The following is a 21791-nucleotide window of genomic DNA, read 5'->3' as shown; positions in this document are numbered from 1 at the left end:
ATATATATATATATATATATATATATATATATATATATATATATATACACACACACATATCTAATAAAAATCCCTCATTTGTCAGTTTAAGTCTACCACCTTTCATTCCGGTCATGAAGACATGAAAACAAAACTGTGCTTATATTTAGTAAAACGTAAAATTTCTAACAACTGATATGTAGACTCTTCCCAGAAATAACGCTAGTTCACCTAACCTTTCCTCATCTTATCCATTTTACGTTCTGAAGGCCTAAATTAGGTCCTAAAGGGGACCTAATTCTGTACTTTTAAAAACAGGTATATGTAGCTCTAATGGAATCAGGCATGTTCTGTGACCTCAGCAGTTTAATGATGGTGCTTCTTCCAAACTTAGGATTCCAGATAAAAAACTTCAAGTAGTTCTGAGTCTCCCTCTTTGTCACACTAGTTCTGAATCCCTTATCATAATCTTTCTTATGTTCCCACAGCTCTTTATCTTGACTTTTTATGAGATTAGGTTCTTATCCCTTTGGCCTATCTTCTTACCAAGATGCTAATGTGGCAAAGCATTATGCCCAGTACTCACATATATTATTTCTAATCTTTCCTGCAACTCTGCAAGGGAATTTCCTTTCTGAGATGAGGGAATGGAAGTTTAGACCTGATAAATAACTTGCCCCAGCTGAGATTTAAGCCCATACTTGCCTAACTCCACAGGCCACATGCTTGCGTTTATACTATGTATTCGGCACTGGAGACTGGACCCTTTGTCCTCATGAACTTATCTGGTGGGGAAAATAACCACCACAAATGCTGGGTTGAGTGCCTTGACAGTCACACAAAAAACTGGAAATAAAATGTAAGGAGCAACCCCAGGGTTGTTGGGTAAGGAGGGCAGAGGAAGGAACATTTAAACCAAGGCGTTACCAAGCCCAAAGGTGGGGATGGGAGGAGGATAAAATCATTCTAGACAGAAGGAACAGCACAAAGACACAGTACTTGGAATTCTGTGAACTGGGAAAGGCAAGAAGCTGAGTTCAGCCACAATGGAAGGCAAGTGAGGGCGAGTGCTAGAGATGAGGCTGGGTAGGCTGTAGCTACCGAAATTCCCTTGGCACACTTTATGCCCATACATGCCAAAGGCTTCATACTGCAAGTGCTTGGGCTTCTCTGCCTGGGAGCTTTATCTCGCCATAGGGGCACCCATGCACATAGGCTGGAGCCAGAGTATAGCCCAAGGAGCAGGTCTCAACCAATAAGAAGCAGATATTGGTGGGTTGCCCCTTGGAAGGGACAAGTAAAGTATGTCTACATGTGTCTCCCAGAGTCCCCAACCGTTCACACAGTTCCCTGCTCATGAACACAGCCTGTATTAGATTCCTTCCCTTCCCTGTCTGACTCCACCACCCCCTACAGTGCTTCCTAGGGTCACCTTCCAAGTGAACTGCTTGCAGTTGAAGCCGCCTGTCCCAGGGACATCTGGGAAAGTCGATCATGCCAAGGCAATTTTGGATCTTTGAGGATGAGGGCAATGCACACAGCTGGGGCTAAAGATTTTCTGTTGTTGAAGTGAAGCAGTCAAAGTCAAGTTAAATTGTTACCCTAAACTCTATAGGGAATAAATGATCTGCTACTCACACCAGACACTCAATTCACCTACTGAAAAGGGGAAAGAGCTGAAGAGACACATTCTTCCTCAAGCTATTTGTGTTAATCACAAAACATAATAGTTAAGAAAAGTCTTACTAGTCAGAGAAAAATAAACCAGCCCTAAGAATTTTAGGTGAAGGGAAAACTTTGAAATTTCTTGCTTTATAAAGTTAAAATTCAATGAACAAATCAAGCCTTTTCAATCTCCATAGTTATGTCACCATCTTTTCTAGCAATGTCAACTAAATTACTCCTGAGCTATGATTGAAGGTCACTATACAGTTTTAGCAACGCTACTGCTACACAATAAAAGGACACAGGCCTCTAGGACTCCACAGTACTTGCGATTCAACAGGAACTGGCTCAGTTCATAAATGAAAGCTCCCAATAAAGATCCAGTTTCCTATAAACTGTAATTGGCAGTTTGTTAAGCACATTCTTGGGATCTGAAAAAGCAGATTAGCTCACCTTAAAGGGGAGATTCTTGTAGAGGTATATTGCTCCCAAGTTTCAAAACTGCCTCCCATTACATTCCCTGAATTAACTTTGCCATTTCGTCACACAGAAACTAATTACATATTCATTTGGAACAACAAGTGGCATTTTAATAATATTAACAGCTTTGGGAAAGATGTTTATCATTCACATATTAATATTAGTTCAAACAGAAATAATACCTAAGGTGAATTAGTCCACATTACTGGTGCAAGCTCTCCTAACACCTGCACTGAGAGAATGGGAGTCTAAATTTAATTGGGGATGGAGGGAAAAGACCTCTAATTTAGAGGTGTGATGACATTTTGCATAAGGGTAAGTCAGGCCTGAAAAGGATTCTGAGTAGAATGAGCCCACTAGGCACGTACAGGCCTGAAGAAGGGAAAGCTAAGATAGTGAGAGAGGGGAGATCAATTTCTAGACACAATATAAACTCAAATTCCATCTACTTCAAAACTCTATTTAAGGCTCTATCGCAACACATACAAAAAGGAAACTCTGTCCTACTTCCTACTTTCTGGACCCAGACTTAAATACCATTAGTACTAGTGTTTAGCTGTGATTTAAAAAGACTTTTTGAGGGCCAGTGTGGGAACCATGTAACACATATGATAAAGATATGAAGTGGCTGAATTCTAAATAAAACTATTTTTAAAAATACATGCTCACAAAACATGATGGCTGCATACAGACTAACAATTCAAGCAGCCCTCCTGTTATTCATTTATTTTTTTTGTGGTACGCGGGCCTCTCACTGTTGTGGTCTCTCCCGTTGCGGAGCACAGGCTCCGGACGCGCAAGCTCAGCAGCCATGGCTCACGGGCCCAGCCGCTCCACGGCATGTGGGATCTTCCCGGACCAGGGCACGAACTCGTGTCCCCTGCATCGGCAGGCGGACTCTCAACCACTGCGCCACCAGGGAAGCCCCCTCCTGTTATTTTTAGTTCAAGTCTTTGTTCAAACATCATCTACTCTATGTGGCCTAATCTGACCAACCTATTTTAAAAATGCAATTCTTTCTCCCCTCCACTTTTTCTGACACACTTATAAATAAAAGCACATTTATTATGTTCACTGTCATACCCATTAGAAAGCAAACTCAAAAATGCAGAAATCTTTTTTGCTTTGTTCTCTGAGAAACCCCAATTTTCTGGAGAAGCCTTCTTCTTGAGTAGTGACACTGAAAGAGGGTGGAAATAGCTTTCCCAGATGATTTAAAAATAAATTAAAGCTGATAGCCATATTTTGTAATAACTATAAATGGAAAGTAACCTTTAAAAATTGTATATATATAAAAAAAGAGGCTGAAAAAAGAAAAAAAATTAAAGTGATATATAGTCAGTATGACTCCTTTTCCTCAAGCCCAAGGCAATGGCTGGACCTTTTCACTGAATCATTCAGTGATTCAGAAAGCTGGCATGTTACTTTTGAATAGGCTAACATTTGTGGGTGTTGTATTCTTATGTGATAAAGCGATCCTAGATCCTCGTATAGTTAATTCTGCACATTTCATAGGATATTTATAAAGCAAATGGTAAGAGAACCAAGTCTGGAGAATAGGACTTTTATCCATCCATTCAACATTCACCCTGTGTCAAACACAGGGTGATGAATAAGACAGTTTTTTCCCTCTTAAGAAGCTCACTATTTAGCTGTGGGCATGTGAGTTGGAATGTGGAGGATGAACTGGACATGGTAAGCCTGGCATCAAGACCATAGTAACAGTCTTGGTGAGAGACAAGTCCAGCTTTAACTAAGAAAAGGGCAGAGGGGATGTGCAGGAGAGGACAGACTTGGTGACAGAGTGGACGGTGGTATAATTCTGGAACACTGGACTGTATGTACTTCCCATGCATTACATTAAACCTAGCTGATAGGGTTTTTGAGAACTAATTTCACTATTCAAATATCACTATTTAAAGATTTGAGGCTTAGAGCAGTTAACTAACTTGTTCGGGTGCTTTTACCTAGGTATTGGGAGAGCTGTGATTCAATCTCAACTGTCTAATTTTAAAGCTTAAACTCTTGGCCTATAGCAAGGATTGGAATAAAATAAGAACTTAATGACAACACACTGGACTTGGCCTGCCAAAACACACAGGTAAATATGTACAGTTTGCAGCCAGAGATACTGGAGACAATATAGCAGGGGATGGTGCCCCTGAGGTCAAGATCAAAGGCATGAAGGGACAGTCAACAGTGTATAATACTTCGGTAAAGTCATTAAGACAGACTTAAAATGTCCAGGATTCTGGCAATTTGGGAGGTGCCTATAGATGGTGAGTTTATTTCATTCTAGTGGCAAAAACAAAAAAAACACACTACAGTGGTTTTGGGAATACACAGGAAGTAGAAACATGGAGATAATGGTATAGATTTCTCTTGAAAAACATGGCTGTCAAGAGAGGTAATATCTTGTGGAGAAATAAGGGTCCAAGGGAAGCGTTCTTTTTAAAGTACTGGGCATTTTAAAAGATTCTGCATGAATTATTCACATTTGCTTATTTTTTTTTTAAGCTCAAAAATTGACATAGGTTTGTTGCCCTTTTTTTTATTTTTTGAAATAATTGTATAAAATAATCGTTAACATTTTTCCAATGCATATTTTGGAGAATCATTCTGCTAAACTGTTATACACAGTATCTCAATTAATTCCCCAAAACAGTCTTTTAAAGTTGGCCCTAGTGTCGTATTGTAATACAGATGAGAAACTGAGGCACTGAGTTGAATTATTTGCCCGAGATCTCAGAGAAAATTGTGGAGCCAAGATTCAAACCCAAGAAATGTGCAAGCTGACTATTTATGATTAAACACTGATTATATTGCTTATGGAGTATCATAAGAGAGTGTAAAGACATCTTTATCAAACAAATAAAAATAGAGTATTGGACGGGCTTCCCTGGTGGCCCAGTGGTTGAGAGTCCGCCTGCCGATGCAGGGGACGCAGGTTTCGTGCCCCGGTCCGGGAAGATCCCACATGCCGCGGAGCGGCTGGGCCCGTGAGCCATGGCCGCTGAGCCTGCGAGTCTGAAGCCTGTGCTCCACAACGGGAGAGGCCACGACAGTGAGAGGCCCGCGTACCGCAAAAAAAATAATAATAATAAATAAAAAAAAATAGAGTATTGGACAGATCCGAAAACGCAGCAGGTGTGGAATGCACCAAGAAAGAAGACGAAGAGGCTGAAGATCCAGGGAGACACAACCTAACTAATGAAGCATGAAGAGGACGGGACACTCAGGGCTGAAAGGATTTAGCTTCTGAAAGTGGGTTTTTCAGATATGGTAATCCTTAGTTTTCTCTTTAAAGCTGAATGCAGACGAAAGAAAGCAGGGGTGGCTTCAGGTCTTGAACAGCACGGGAAAGGTCTGAAAAAGCATCAGTAGGTACAGAAAGGGGAGGATGCGGCGGAGCAAGGCCTCGTGAAGGTAAACCTACTGAGGGTCACACCCGCGGCAGGAACACCTGCGGAGAAAACTCCCTCGAGTCGATAAAGTCCAGGCTCAAAGGTCCAACGAAGAGCACGCGGTGGGAGACCAGCCTCCCGCGGTCAGTCCCGGAGAGCCGGGTGCCCGCTCGTCCCGGCAGGTCCAAACCTGTCCCGGCAGAAAGCCAGACGCCTGGCGCGCGGCCGCCTTTCTGTGCGGAGGCGACTCTGCCCTTGTGGCAGTTTGGCGACATCCTTCCGGGAGCCCGAGCGCTGGGAGCGCCCTCAGGTCGCAGCCTCCCCGCTCTCTGAGCGAGGCCGCCGCCGCGGGCCGGCACGAAGGGCCTTCGGGACCAGGGGCGCCGGCGCGGAGGGAGCCGACAGGGCAGTGGGCCGGCGGCCCAAGGGGGCGAGAGAGCGCGCGGGGCGGGGCGCCGGGCTCGCCAGAGGGAAGCAGTAGCCGGAACGTTACCTCCAACATGCCCTTCCGACTCGCCCCGGCCGTGTCGATGAGCGTGTTGTCCAAGTCGAAGAAGACTGCCCGCACCCGTCTCAGCCCCATGCCGCCGCCGCCTGCGCGACGCGCCAACTCGTAGCCGCCGCGCGCGCCTGCGCGAAACGGACCGGCGGACGGGAAATACCGGGGCGGAGCCGCGAGGCCGCCCGACCCTTGCGCACCGGCGGGGAACTCCCGCGAGATGTCCCCATACCTGAGTGGCGCGGAACAGCGACGTCCCGCGAGACTCCGGAATCGTGGTCCTAGGGAGGGCCGGGGACTCGCAGCCGTCACGATGCTAGCTGTTGTCTGAGTCGCTGACGTGTAGGGCGTGGTCGGAAACGCGGCTTCCTTCTTGGTGCCTCTCTGCGCTTATCTCTTTTCTCATTTTGCCCTCCTTGCGTGAGGAGGACGTCGTGACTGCCCGCGGGAGGTTTTCTGCGCCTTGTGGCGACCGGAAGGAGACAGAACAAGGGGTTTTTCCGGTCGGACCGGGTGTCCTGGCCCGCGCAGCTCAGGCGGTTTCCGAGCGTGGCCGGGTCGGGGGTGTGTGTGTGTTTACGAGTCTGCGGCCCCGCTGGATGGCAGGAGCCGGCTCAGAGCTGGCGGATGTGTTGGAAAGGTGTAACCTGGATTTTGGAGCCATTGTTTGACGGCTCTGCCTGAAGACCGAGGGCTCCGTAGTGTCTGCCCGATGTTTTGTCCACCTTGATTTGATGGCTTTTCCTGAAGCCTTGCATTTTCCGGTCGCTGGGTGTCTTTTTTACTTGCATGATTTTCAGGTATAGCCAGAGACTGAGGTACCTAGAGAGTCTGTTAAACCTGCAGAAGGTCAGTAACAGTTGTTTGCTTTCTGCTGTTAGCAGAATAAGGATCGTGGAACTAATCTCTAATCTTCTGTCTGAATTGTCTCTGTTGGGTAACCTTACCGAAATTTGGACATGTGGTCATCATCAGTGACCAGAAATTGTCTATCAGGTAGAACAGGGCCACCGGCCAAATCTGGCCTGCCACCAGATTTTGTTGGATCTGTGAGCAGGGTGGTTGTTAACATTTTTTAAAATAATTGAGAAAAGAATCAAAAGAAGTGTATTCATGACACGTGAAAATTATATGAAATTCAAATTTTAGTGTACATAAATAGTATTTATGTATTGCCTTTCGCTGCTTTTACCATACAATAGCAGAGTTGCATAGTTACAAGTGAGACCATATGGCCTGCAAAGCCTAAAATATTTACTATCTGGCACTTCGTAGAAAAAAAATCTGCCCACCCCTGAGATACATGATTAACAGTTGGGCTGCTGGTGTTCAGTACCATCAGATCAGTTGTCTTTTTGTTAATAGGTTTTTCTTCTGCAGTGGCAGACTACAGTTTCCATGTTTTGGAGCAGAATCGCAGGTGACCTCTCTTTGCTACTGTGGAAAATAAATGAATACCCATGCCTCAAAAACATGACTGTTGATGTGCAGGGCTAGTCTATCAATTTTGGTCATTTAGATTAGCAATCGGCCGAAATTATGAGTGCATTAATTAGAGTTACTTTTTTTTAATTGCCTGAATTGTAAGAATAAATTTAGCATAAAACTGCATATGGGCACATGAAGTCTATAGGATTGCAGCCGTTTTCTGTTTGTTTGTTTGTTTGTTTGACCACACTGTGAGGCATGTGGGATCTTACTTCCCTGACCAGGGATTGAACCTGTGCCCCCTGCATTGGGAGCGTGGAGCCTTAACCACTGGACTGCCAGGGAAGTCCGTATCCTTTTTCTGATGTGCATATAGTTTATTGACTTAGGCACAAATCCAAAGTCAGAGAAGGTGCAGCAGTCTGCATGTATAATCAGTCCTCTTGACTTAATGCGTTGGGTGTTTGACAGGTTTCTTTTTGTGACAAGTACTCTAATGGCATTCCATGACCTGTCCAACTTGGCTGCTTGAAGGGAGGTGATGGCCAGGTACAGTACACTGACAACTTTAGTTCCTTCTAATTAAATGTCTCCAGGCTTTAGGTTGTTGCAGTTGATGTTTGTGAACCAGTGAATTTTCCTGTATGCTTTTAAGGTGGTGAAATGTACAGGCTCCTCATTATAAATGAGCCTCAGGTTATTAGTACATTACTTAACTGGTCAGCTTGACAGATTTAACACTACTACCTAGATGTTTTCCTATTTCCAGGAAGCAAGGTCTAAATAAAAGATTGGTAATTGTGAGACTTGATCAAGGAACACAAAGTGAAAACTAAACTGCAACACTTGTCTCTCCTGCGTCCTGCAGCATGGCACCATTGCTGTGCAACTGCTGCTACCCAACATTGATCCTGTCTTGTCCTACCCTAGGGAAAGCCTTGCCCAGACCCTTCCCACCCACCTCTCCTGTACAAGTTCATTACAACTCCATGACTTCAAAAGAGAGGCTTGCCCTGTGGTTTAAACTTTAAAGGTTTTCTCAGAATGCGGCATTGCTCAGTTGAGGGGCAAGATGGAAACAACCAGAAGAGAATTTCACAGGCTCCCACTACATCTACCCAGCTATCATCAGCTATAACCACCTATGCTGCCTGATAACCTTAAATGAGCCACCTCTGCTGCCTTCTGTGGCTAGCCCTTTCAGCTGTTTACCAGATTCCTGCCCCTACTTAAGGACATCTTTTCAGCAATTCTTTCCTCCTCTCTTTTACATCAAAATTTTCCCATCTGTTGGATACACCCCTCTCACTCACAATACTTTATTGAAAGTACTCTTGCCAAGTCACCAGTGACCTTCAGCTTGCTAAATCCAATAGCATTTCTGGCCCCATCTTCCTTCTCTTAATCAGCAACATTTCACGTAGCTAGTCCTTTTCCCCGCCTTGGCTTTCACATTTTCTTTTCTGCTCCTGACTACTCTTCACAGTCTCCTTTGCTGGTTCCCCCTCATCTCACTGACTTTCTGTGGTTCAGTGGCTCCAGGGCTGCCTAACTACACTCACTGCCTTGGAGAATCTCATTCATTCACTTGCATGACTTTGAATACCATCTATATATTATATGCTGATGACTCATAAAATGCTATCTCCTCTGATCCCTTGAGAATTAGCTTGGCCAGAGAATAGAAAAATAAAGCCAATAAACATCTGAGAGGTGGTTAATCACACTTGTATTTTAAGAAATGCAAATCCAAGCTACAGTATGATGTCATTGTTAACATATAGGATAAGCAAAAGTTAAATGTCTAGGGCCTCCCTGGTGGTGCAGTGGTTAAGAATCTGCCTGCCAATGCAGGGGACACGGGTTCCAGCCCTGGTCCGGGAAGATCCCACATGCTGCGGAACAACTAAGCCCGTGCGCCACAACTACTAAGCCTGCGCACCTAGAGCCTGTGCTCCACAGCCAGAGAAGACACCACAGTGAGAAACCTGTGCAAGGAAGAGTGGCCCCCGCTCTCCACAACTAGAGAAAGCCTGCACACAGCAATGAAGACCCAACGCAGCCAAAAATAAACAAAATAAATAAATAAATTTATTTTAAAAAGTTAAATGTCTAAGTTATACCTCAATATTATTAAAACAAAACAAAAAAACAGCTTGCTGTACAACCTGGTCCATCTGATCCCATATATGTTACATAAAGTAAAAATTATTCTAGGAATTCCCTGGTGGCACAATGATTAAGAATCCGCCTGCCAACGCTGGGGACACGGGTTCGATCCCTGGTCTGGGAAGATCCCACATACTGCGGAGCAACTAAGCCCGTGTGCCACAACTACTGAGCCCGTGTGCCACAGTACTGAAGCCCACACACCTAAAGCCCTGTGCTCTGCAACAAGAGACGCCAATGCAATGAGAAGCCTGCACACCGCAATGAAGAGTAGCCCCTGCTCACCGCAACTAGAGAAAGCCTGCGCACAGCAACGAAGACCCAACGCAGCCAAAAATAAATAAATTTATTTTAAAAATTATTCTAACTCATTAACACATGATTTTTTCCTCTGCAAAATGGAGATTCCAATCCTAACTTGCAGGTTGGTTGAGAGGGTAAAATATGGCAATGATTACCTGGGACAGGACAGTTGCTCTGTAAATGCTAACAATCATTTTCCACAAGACCCTGTCTATACCAGGAGTGCATCAGCCTGAATAAAGTGCCGAGAGAAGGAGTGCTGGGACAATGTTGCAAGTGTCCTGAATGAGGGCATAAGATCTGGGGAATATTCCTTGTGAAGAGGCCTAGTTGACCGAGAACCAGCTGAGGCTCTGAGCCCCAGATGGGACAGTGCAGGTCACGAGATGTCAGACATGAGCAAAGGACACCCACCATTGTATTGAGCAGAGAAGGCACTACAGGAAGGCAACAGGTTAGGAGTACCCACCAGAGGCTGGGCTGTCCTCCCTTTCCCTAGCAGAGAGTCCTCTCTTGGGTGGGCAAGGCATTGGAGGAAGTAGAGCTAGAGGCTAAAAAAGGGTGTGATCCTGAGAATGTTCCCAGAAATTCCCAAGCCTGGGGAATGGCCTCCTCTTGTTTTTTAAAAAAAAAGTATTAGTCCTGTCAGAGAAGAAAAGAACTATGGGCAGCTTCCTAAGAATAGGCCCAGGGTGTAGGTATCAGAACACAGCCTATCCTGACATGATACTGACTGAGCAGAAAGTTTGTCCTCTTTGTGCCTCTGGAATAATGAGGTTTTACTATTAGTAATATTTAACACTTACTGAGCATTTAATATACACCATAGATGGTTCCCAGTGTCGTACAAGATTTCCTCATTCAATCCTCACAACGATCCTATTAAGTGGTTATTTTTTTACCCATCTTTTTCAGATGAGGAAACAGAGTTTAAATACGTTTCTCAAAGTGATGGAGCCTAGGTCTGAAGTCTCACTGTAAAGGCCATGCTCTTAAACCAGTTGGCCCAGAGTTTCTGCCCAGCGCAATCTGAACTTTTGCAACTTGCCTCCCAGCCTGGGGGCTTGAGAGCAGTTTCCCTTTCCACCTGTTGGGAAGGTGTTTCCAGCCTGGCACCTGTCGACTTAAAAAATATTCACAACAGGGCTTCCCCGGTGGCGCAGTGATTGAGAGTCTGCCTGCCGATGCAGGGGACACGGGTTCGTTCCCCGGTCCGGGAGGATCCCACGTGCCACGGAGCGGCTGGGCCCGTGAGCCATGGCCGCTGAGCCTGCGTGTCCGGAGCCTGTGCTCCGCAACGGGAGAGGCCACAACAGTGAGAGGACCGCGTACCGCAAAAAAAAAAAAAAAAAAAATTTCACAACATAAAAGTTGAGAGTTATGTTTTGTTCGGCAGGAAATTTTAGTACTTCAAGCCCGGGAGGCAGCATCTCAAGTAACCCTGAGAGAACTGCTCTGAGGAGGTGAGGTGGGGGGGAGCCAGGTTATACAGAAATTTGCAACAAAGGGCAGATAGTCCAAACGTCAAAAGATTATTGTTGGGACTTCCCTGGTGGTGCAGTGGTTAAGACTCTGTGCTCCCCCATGCATGCTGCAACTAAGAGATCACATGCCACAAGGAGCCGGTGAGCCACAACTAAGGAGCCTGCCTGCCTCAACTAAGACCTGGCACAACCAAATAAATAAAATAAAATAAAAAATAAAATTTCTAAAAATAAAAAAGATTATTGTTAATTAAAGAACACCAGATATCCCAAGTTAAGGAATTTAGTGCTTTTCTATGTATGGGAAGATGCAAGAGTCTGGGCTCACTGAAATCATTCCTTTGATGTGCACCTCAGCTATCTGGGTATCCTGTGTTTTCACATCCTGAGTTTCCTCAGGGCTCACGATAGGAAGTGATGAGTCTGGTGGCTGCTAGATGGCAGGTATTCTTTCCTTCCTGAGTTTCCTTAGGGCTCACTGGCTAACGTTGGAGGGCTGCAATCTCTGATGTCTGTGACTGATATGGCAGGAAATATTCCATTTCTCAGATCCTCCTCTTGGTCAGGAATTCAACCAATATTTGGGAAACATTTCATGACCAAATTTTGTCCTGTGGCGCTGGGAGGCTCATCCTAGATCAGGCGAAAATTCCTGTTGATATGCTACTCCAGGAGCTAATTTACGGATTAGGCCCTGTTGATAATTAAAGATTCTCTGGATCCTCTGTCTTACTAGTCTGTTATGATCCAGGAAATGTTTTCCCTTATTGCTTCTTCCCATATCTAGAATCACACTATTACAATTATTCTATAAGAGTCATAAATGTGATCTATTTTCTCAAGATGTTTAGCCATCATCAGTTTTGTTGGAGGCCACACTGAGTACTGGAAAAGACAACAATCTTATAAAATAGACAGGATATAAGTAATGTAGGTGGTAACATTACAAAGTTATAGTGCAGCAGGAAGACAAATCATAAACAATTTGGAAACAAAGAACAAATTAAAACAATCATTAGTGTAACTAGTTGTAATCCAGTTGCACCAAACCATCGAATCCACAGGAGAGCCAGCTGGAGGAACCAAACTCTGGAAGGATCAGGTGGAGAGAAAAAGATAAATGTTTCCTCTCTGTTTACAAAGGTATACTTTGTCAACTTGTTGTAGGTCATAGCATAAGAGAAAAGGTTTTTCTGGAAAACAAAGCTTTAGCTAGTGTATTTTCAAAAAGTCATAAAGCTATAAATCATAGTCATCAGTTCATTCAGTCTCATGTAATTAAGTCCTGTTGATCTGGATGAAGTAATCAGGTTTTCCATTAGAGTTTTGTCATTTGTTACCCAGTTCATTGGTATTATCTAGATCTATCAGAAACTTGTGTTTGCTTAAAAAGTTCTCTTTATGAGTCTTCTTGAAAATCTTCATTTTGTAAAAGCGTCAATGTAAAATAATGATTGTCTATAAAAGTTAAAACTTAAAATAGCATGGAAAAGATTTGAGTACAGTGCAATTAGCAGGAAACTTGGATATTTCTGTGACATAACATTTTTGGATAATAACTAGAATTATGACTGATAACATTATATCAGAACATATCAGATGTTAGGGATTCCTTATAAATTTTGGAATATCTGTATTAATAACATTTATCCATAAACTATAACCTGAAGTTCATCTCCAATCACTCGACAATGTTTCTGAAATAATTAAACATATCAAATAAACTTAGTTTAACATTCCTCTCTGAGATGTCTCAGAGATGTTCCTTTGGAGCATCCCAGAGTCAGCTGGAGGCTAAAAGAGCTTTAGTTCGATTTGATATTTGGGAAGTTTGTTAAAAAATATCAGAAAGGTTTTTAAAACACAACAGATCATAGGTCTCTATAAAGCAATACTTATTCATTTAACCAAACTCACAAATAGATTACTTAAGGGCACAGAAACTCACACAATCTGTTATCAAAAAGGAGCACTCTAAGAAACTTTGTTCAAATTCCAGTCATGTATACTTTACTTAACAAAATCCATTTGCTTAATTAACTTCAATCTAAATTTAGTTAATCCTGACCAAGTATAAAATTTTTCCTTAATAAAATGTAATTCCATTCATCATACCTTCTTTACTGAAAACACACATTCTACTTTTGTACTGTATACTGAAATGCTTCCTGTTAGCTTTAATTACATGTTTAAATTAGAATCCTCAACTCTTCAAAACCTTAATTTCTAGTGAAAAATAAGAAGTAAGCAATTATGAACTTTCTTTTACATTAGCATTCTGTAGATTGGTGAACATAAATACCAGTGGTAATTTCTAAATACATTCATTTTCTTATAGAGGACAACTCAAGGTGGCACCAAACATTTTCATTAATAGTCCTAAATACCTTTAGTTTCTCTATTTAGTAATTGATGTGTCAGTATCTTATTTTTTTTGAAATTATATAGCTATTCAATAAACCTCCATCACTTAAATTAGCACAACTCTAGAACTTTAAGTTACCAAATATCTGTAAAGATCATCTTAAGTAGACATTTCTAAAATATAGTTTTAAAGAGTTTACCCAAAAGCTCTTGTCTCATTTACGTATAAAGTCTCATCAAGTTATTTTCCTTGCAACAAGATATAAGGTCTTATTTAACATCTGTTAAACCTAGGTACAACAAAGTATTATACTTAATGACTCTAAAGACATGTCTATAATAAATAGATCAACAAACTTTAATACCAGGTATCAAATTAATATTGAATATTTCCCAGTTCACGTGAACCTGAAAGTCATTTTGGCTGGTTTCTTTATATTTAATTTGTAAGCGCTTTCTTTTAAATTAAATAGAGCACTTTATAAATTCAACTTTGATAATACCTTCCAGAGGTAGAGATATCTCATATGTATAATGTGCACACAGACATATAAACAGACAAAACTAGAGATCTCATGGCTTCACTTAAAAAAAAAAAACTTAATTATGAATCAGGTATTACAATATAAACTTACTAGTTTACAAAGAACAGTTGGAATACATTAAAGTTGCTTGCTCAAATGACCAAGGCTTTGCTATTTGTAAAGTTTGGCTGAGGTAGCATTCCCAGCGGTTTGAATTTTAAAACTACCACTTTGTCATTTTTTTTTTCTCTTGGTTTCAGGTCTTGCCTGACCGAGCGAATGAGGCTCAGTCCCAGGTCCTCGGGCCTGTAGTTACATTTCTGGTTTGTAGAGATTGGCAAGGGAAAGACAGTTGCTTTTAGTTCCCCAGAGAACAGGTCTGTCACCGAAAGGATACAAAAAGATTGATTTGTCCAACTATGTATTATATCAGTGAGAAAATTTCGAACTAACTGAGGTTTACTATGTCAACTACAAATTGGCACCTGCCACCTACTTCTACAAGGATTAAATCAGGTGCTGTAGCTGGTGACTTTCAACACCCCCTGAAAGGAGCTCAGGTGGAGAGCAGACATGAGGCGCTCTGTGCTCCGGGAAAGACTGGCGGAACAGGTCTGCAGATAGATACTTTAAGGAGCTGATTTTATGAGCCCAATTCTTATGTCTCCTCATATGTAGAAAAGCACTAAAATCTTTCATGGTGATGTCTGCTCCTCGTGACTAGCAGTAACCCTCAACAGACTAGCAGAAACCTTCGGCAAAAAATATGTGCTTGATTGCATGTACTCCCCCTTCACCAAAATCACATATATACTGACCTTTCCCCGACCCGTTTGGAGCAGTTTCTCAGAGCTATCTGAGATACTGTCTCCTGGGCTATAGTCCTCATTTTGCCCCAAATAAAACTTAACTCACAACTCTCACGTTGTGCATTTTTTTAAGACTACAATGAGGGCTTCCCTGGTGGCGCAGTGGTTGAGAGTCCGCCTGCCGATGCAGGGGATGTGGGTTCGTGCCCCGGTCCGGGAGGATCCCACATGCCGCGGAGCGACTAGGCCCGTGAGCCATGGCCACTGAGCTTGCACGTCCGGAGCCTGTGCTCCACAACGGGAGAGGCCACAACAGTGAGAGGCCCACGTACTGCAAAAAAAAAGAAAAAAGACCACAATGTGTTCTATGTTCTAGAACTTCAGAGTTTAATTTATCATGCCTTCAAAGGCTTGTATAAGGCATTCAGGAAAGACCTTCTTTCTGAGTTTACAAGTTAAACCCAGAGCAAAATCACTATTTTTTTTTTATTAGCCCTTGAATGTTAGTTCCCAGTTTTTACTTATTTGTGTGGCTCAGGTAACCCTATTCGTTAGGGGAAACACTGACTGCAACCACCCGCCCTGGCCAGGCCCAATAGTAACCACTTGCATGAGTTATCTTAAGCAGGAGGCCCTGGTAAGGAATGCGGAACTAACAAGATACCATCAACCGGAAGAATTCGGGAAAGGTCAAAAGGAGAGGAGACGCCAGTCCATATGTCCTCCCAACCTCCCAGAATCCTTCTGGCTGGAATCCATCTTGGCTGAGCCATGCATGAGCCACCAGGAAGGACCCTGAGTCAGAATGATTGGCCAGAGACAACCTGGAAACTAATCCCATCACCATAAAACCCAAGACTGCGAGCCATGTGGCAGAGCAGTCGTTCTGGGTTCCCTTACCCTCCTGCTCTCTGCCCGGGCGCCCCTTCCCAATAAAGTCTCTTGCTTTGTCAGCACACGTGTGTCCTTGGACAATTCATTTCCGAGTGTTAGACAAGCGCCCACTCTCGGGCCCTGGAAGGGGTCCCCCTTCCTGCAACAGTTGGAAGAGAAAGCCTCTCCATCACTGTCTGGCTGCTTCCTCCTTGTCCTCTCATCACCCGACATCTCTCTCCAGTTCCTTTTTCCTGCTCAGATCGGCCCAGGGAAGAGCAGCAGATTTGAAGCACGTCCAAACAAATAATGGGGGAAAAAAATCAATGAGGCAACAGAGTGGGGGAACGTAACAGCATTCTCCATGTAGGTGGAGAACCCCCTGCTCTAGCTATTTTTCCTCCACCAATTCTTGTAGACCAATGCTGTCCAATAGAACTTTACACGATGCTGGAAATAATTCTACATCTGTGCTGTCCAATGCAATAGCGCTAACTCCATGTGGCTATTGTGTACGCGCAATATAGTTAGTGCAACTGAGGGGCTGAAATTTTAAAATTGTATTTAATTTTAATTAATTTACATTTAAGTAGCTGCATGTGGCTGGTAGCTACCAGACTGTATAGCACAGTCGCCTGGTAGGGGTGGGGTGACCACTATCACATCAAGCTGGTTTAGCCACCTCTTATGTTCCTTTGAGGTGTGTCTGGTGGCTCTTGTTAAATGGTCTTCAGACTTAGGGTTTGCATTTGTTTTATTTCTTTTTTTTTTTTTTTTGGTGGCCCCGAGCAGCTTAAGGGGTCTTAGTTCCTTGACCAGGGATCAAACCCGGGCCCTCGGCAGCAAAATTGTGGAGTCCCAACCACTAGACAGCCAAGGAATTTCCTGTTTTATTTCAGAGACAAGGAAAAAAACCCTTCCAGTTACCATCCTGATATTTAACAGATGAACTGTCTATTCTTCAATCTCAGGCAATTCTCAGCTTGCATACTGGTCTCCTTCCCCCTTGCAATGAATAAATACTCTTGAACTTCCCTCTTCCAATTATGCCCTCTTTTGTTCCTTCTTTGCTGAGTTACCTTTAGCATGCCAATGCTGCGTTATATTTCATCCTTTAAAACATCTTCTGGACTTCCCTGGCGGCCCAGGGGTTAACACTCCGTGCTTCCAATGCAGGGGGTGCGGGTTCGATCCCTGGTGGGGAACTAAGATCCCACGTGATGCTTGGTGTGGCCAAAAAAAAAAACCCAAAATAAAAAAAACAACAAAAAAAACCCCAATAACAACAACAAAAAAGCTCAAACAAACTTCTTCTCTTGACCTCACTTTCCCTATTTCTCTGCTCCCTTTTATAGTAAAACTACTCCCAAAGAGTGGCCTAATTCTCTCCACTTCCTCAGTTTCTGTTTGTCCTTGAACCCACTCTAATTGGACTTTGACCCCCAGAATCCTACTAAAACCTCCAAGTTACCAAAGCCAGTGGTCAATTCTCAAGTCTCATCATGCTCACAGCAGCATTTGCCACAGTTGATCACACTATTCTTCTTGAAATATGTTTTTCCTTTGTTTCTAGTTCACTATCCATTAATTGAACAACTATTTATTGAATATTATTTGAGAAAATTGGGAAAGACTTTGAAATGGGGGGGTGGGGGCTTCTAGAGTGTCCTTCCAGAGATTGCCTCTGAATTTTCTCTGCCTTTCACTGACTTTGAACTAGTTCATAATGCTGTAATTTATAGAAAACTGATAACAAAGCAAATTATTCTTGGCCATACACATGCAAATGAACTATGTTCTGTAGAAGGCAATTAGTTATTGCCCAATAGGTAGATCAATTTTGCATTCATTTGGAAATTCGCTTTAAGTATTCCTTACTGCCTATATAGATATGATTCTTGCAATTCTCTTTTGAACCAATTGTAGCCTCTTACTCGTTTTCTTATTAACTAATGAGTTAAAATCTTAGACTCATTTTCATTTTATATTTCTTTGTGAGTCATGATTTTATCTTCATTAAATTTGTCCTTGAACAGCTTGGACACCATTTTTTTGTTTTTGTATTTTTAATTGAAATATAGTTATGTTAGTTTCAGGAGTACTACCTAGTGACTACATTTGCATACATTATGAAATGAACACCATGATAAATCTAAAGTTAGTACGATATTATTGATCATATTCCTTATGCTGTATATTACATCCCTAGGGCTTATTTATTTTATAACTGGAGGTTCGTACCCCTTAATCCTCTTCACCTATTTCACCCCAACTCCCGCCCCCTTAGATTCTTTTTTTTCCCCACCATAATTTTCTACGGGCCTAGAAGAGTGCCTGGCACACACAGTAGGTGCTCAGTCGGTATTGAAAAAACCTTGGAGCCACTAACTTAATAAAGGGCATCAATTAAAAACTTGCGGCTAACGTCATGCTTAACGGTGAACAAAACTGAATGCTTTCCCCCTAAGATCAGAAAAAAGACAAAAATATCTACTCACCACTTCTATTTAACACTGTACTAGAAGTTCTAGTCAGGGCCATTAGGCAAGAAAAACAAACAAAAGGCATATCCAGATTAGAAAGAAAAAAGTAAAACTATCTCTTTTTGCAGAAGGCATAATCTTTTATAGAAAACAGCTTTAAAAAATTGTTTTAAAGATTTTTTTGATGTGGATCGTTTTTAAAGTCTTTATTGAATTTGTTACAATGTTGCTTCTGCTTTATGTTTTATTTTTTTGGCCGCGAGGCACGTGGGATCTTAGATCCCCGACCAGGGATCAAACCTGCACACCCTGCATTCGAAGGCAAAGTCTTAACCACTGGACTGCCAGGGAAGTCCCAAATCACCTTTTTCTGAAAAAAATTAATTAATTTTTATTGGAGTATAGTTACTTTACAATGTTGTGTTAATTTCTACTGTACAGCAAAGTGAATCAGCTATAACTATACATATATCCCCTCTTTTTTGGATTTCCTTCCCATAGAAAACACCTTTTAAAAATTCATGAAAAAACTATTTGAGCTAATAAATGAGTTTGGCAAGGTTGCAGGATACAAGATCAATATACAAAATCAATTGTATTTTTGTTTACTTGCAATGAGCAAACCAAAATAAAATTATGAGAATAATTCCATTTATAGTAACATCAAAAAGAACAAGATACTTAGGAATAAATTTAACCAAGGAATTGCAAGACCTTTACACTGAAATTGCAAAATATTGTCTAAAGAAATTAAAGAAAAACTACATAAATGGGAAAAACTCATGGTCACGAATTGGAAAATTTAATATTCTTAAGATGGCAATTCTCCCAAAACTGATCTATAGGTTCAATTTAATTCCTATCAAAATTCCAACTGCCTTTTTTTGCAAAAATAGACAAGCTAATCCTAAATTTTATATGAAATTGTAAGGCAACCCAAATAGCTAAAATAACCTTGAAAAAAGAAGAACAAAATTGGAGGATTCACACTTCCTGATTTAAAATTTCACTGTAAAGACACTAATCAAAACTGTGTTACTGGCATAAAAGTAGACATACAGATCAATGGAATAAAATAGAGAGTTCAGAAATAAAACTCATACGTCTATGGTCAATTGATTTCCAACAAAGGTGCCAAGATTATTCAATGGGGAAGGAATATTATTTTCAACAAATGTTCCCGGGGCAACTGAATACCCACATGCAAAAGAATGAATTTGGTCTCCTACCTCACACTAAAACTTGTGGAAGGAAATTGTGTCGGGGAGCCCATAGCTGGTGTATTAAATTCAGAATACACAGATCGGGACTCCCCTGGCAGTCCAGGGGTTAAGACTTGCCTTCCAGGGCAGGGGGTGAGGGTTCGATCCCTGGTCGGGGTGCTAAGATCCCACATGCTTCCCGGCGGAAAAAACCAAAACATAAAACAGAAGCGATATTGTAACAAATTCAATAAAGACTTAAAAAAAAAGAAAAGAGGGCTTCCCTGGTGGCGCAGTGGTTGGGAGTCCGCCTGCTGATGCAGGGGACACGGGTTCGTGCCCCGGTCCGAGAGGATCCCGCATGCCGCGGAGCGGCTGGGCCCGTGAGCCATGGCCGCTTAGCCTGTGTGTCCGGAGCCTGTGCTCCGCAACGGGAGAGGCCACAACAGTGAGAGGCCCGCGTACCGCAAAAAAAAAAAAAAGAAAAGAATACAGAGAACATGACCTGCTGCCTGAGCAGGCACAAGCCACCCATGGGGGTTGGCAAGTAGCTCCCTCAGCATCCAGGCTCCCACTTTGGGGAAATGAAACCCCAGGGTCATTTTCATTGAAGGCACAGTTTCAATACACTCACATAAAGGAAGTTACAAGATTTATTACTTACAAATCCCAGAAATGGGGGAGGGGGAGACACAATGAGCTGGGGGAAGGGCAGTCCTCCACTTCAGGTTACAAGTGAGCCGGAGATAGAGAGCAGGGTAGTAAGCATCTGTTGGCTGGGGCAGACTTTTCTCGGGTTCAACTCTAAGTGGTCATTTTTAGTAATTTTCCTGGGAAAAACAAAGTGGGAAATTGGGGTGGGTATCCTAAACTCAGATTTTTATCTAAATGTCCAGACTCTGGGTGTGAGCAGGATTGTCATACTGTAAAACGCCCCAAAATGTCTGTTTTCTCATCACAGAAAACTGGGTATAGGGATTCCCTGGTGGCGCAGTGGTTGAGAATCCATCTGCCAATGCAGGGGACACAGGTTCGAGCCCTGGTCCGGGAAGATCCCACATGCTGCGGAGCAACTAAGCCCGTGCGCCACAGCTACTGAGCCTGCGCTCTAGAGCCTGCGAGTCACTACTACTGAAGCCCGCGCACCTAGAGCCCGTGCTCTGCAACAAGAGAAGCCACCACAATGAGAAGCCTGTGCACCGCAACAAAGAGTAGCCCACTCTTGCCACAGCTAGAAAAAGCCGCGCACAGCAATGAAGACCCAACGCAACCAAAAATAAATACATAAAAAATAAATTTTTAAAAAATGGGTATAAATCTTCATGACCTTGGATGAGGCCATGGTTTCTCAAGTATGACACCAAAGCACAAGCAGTAACAAAGAAAAGAGATAAATTTGACTCATCAAAATTGAAAACTTTTGTGCATCAAAAGGCACTCCTACAACATTTTAAAGACAACCTGCGTAACGGGAGAAAATATTTGCAAATCATATATCTGATAAGAGTCCAGAAACCAGAGGATATAGAAAGAACCCCTCCAAAAAGATAATTCAATGAGAAACCAAATACAGCACTTGAACAGTCATTTCTCATAAAAAGATATACAAACGGCCGGGCTTCCCTGGTGGCGCAGTGGTTGAGAGTCCGCCTGCCGATGCAGGGGACACGGGTTTGTGCCCCGGTCCGGGAAGATCCCACGTGCCGCGGAGCAGCTGGGCCCGTGAGCCATGGCCACTGAGCCTGTGCGTCCGGAGCCTGTGCTCTGCAATGGGAGAGGCCACAACAGTGAGAGGCCCACGTATCCCAAAAAAAAAAAAAAAAAAGAAAAGGTATACAAACGGCCAATAAGCACAAGAAAAGATGCTAAATATTATTAGTTATAAGGGAAATGCATATCAAAACTACAGTGAAATATCACTTCATATACAAATACAAAAATAAAGTCACCAACAGGGAAACTAAACCCAGGACCACTAAAAGGCTGGGGCCAGCATTTCTGCCAACCATCCCCATAAGGAAAGATCTCGGGCTAGGTTGAGGCTTTGTTAAGACCCAGAACTTTGCCTTCATGCATCCACTTGGGCCAGCTCATGTATTTGGTAGACCCTGTCTCTTCGGGACAT

At 42.7% G+C, this 21791-nt stretch overlaps 1 protein-coding gene across 2 annotated transcripts in view; it reads right to left on the bottom strand.

Moving 5' to 3' along the window:
* Positions 1-6146, bottom strand: part of NANP (N-acetylneuraminic acid phosphatase) — a 7998-nt gene extending 1852 nt beyond the window's left edge. Inside the window, exon 1 of one of the 2 annotated variants that reach the window (XM_029220131.1) lies at positions 6022-6146. In XM_029220131.1, the coding sequence (XP_029075964.1) occupies positions 6022-6111 (90 nt within the window). In that variant the 5' untranslated portion in view covers positions 6112-6146. The remainder of the gene's footprint in view (positions 1-6021) is intronic. The other variant, XM_029220130.1, reaches the window with a different exon arrangement.
* Positions 6147-21791: the final 15645 nt, after the last annotated feature.

Source organism: Monodon monoceros, unplaced genomic scaffold (assembly GCF_005190385.1).
Source record: "Monodon monoceros isolate NGI ecotype Baffin Bay Population unplaced genomic scaffold, NGI_Narwhal_1 Super_Scaffold_13, whole genome shotgun sequence".
Lineage (NCBI taxonomy): Eukaryota > Metazoa > Chordata > Mammalia > Artiodactyla > Monodontidae > Monodon > Monodon monoceros.
Note: the sequence above shows the minus strand (reverse complement) of the source record. Positions and strands in the feature narration are given on the sequence as shown.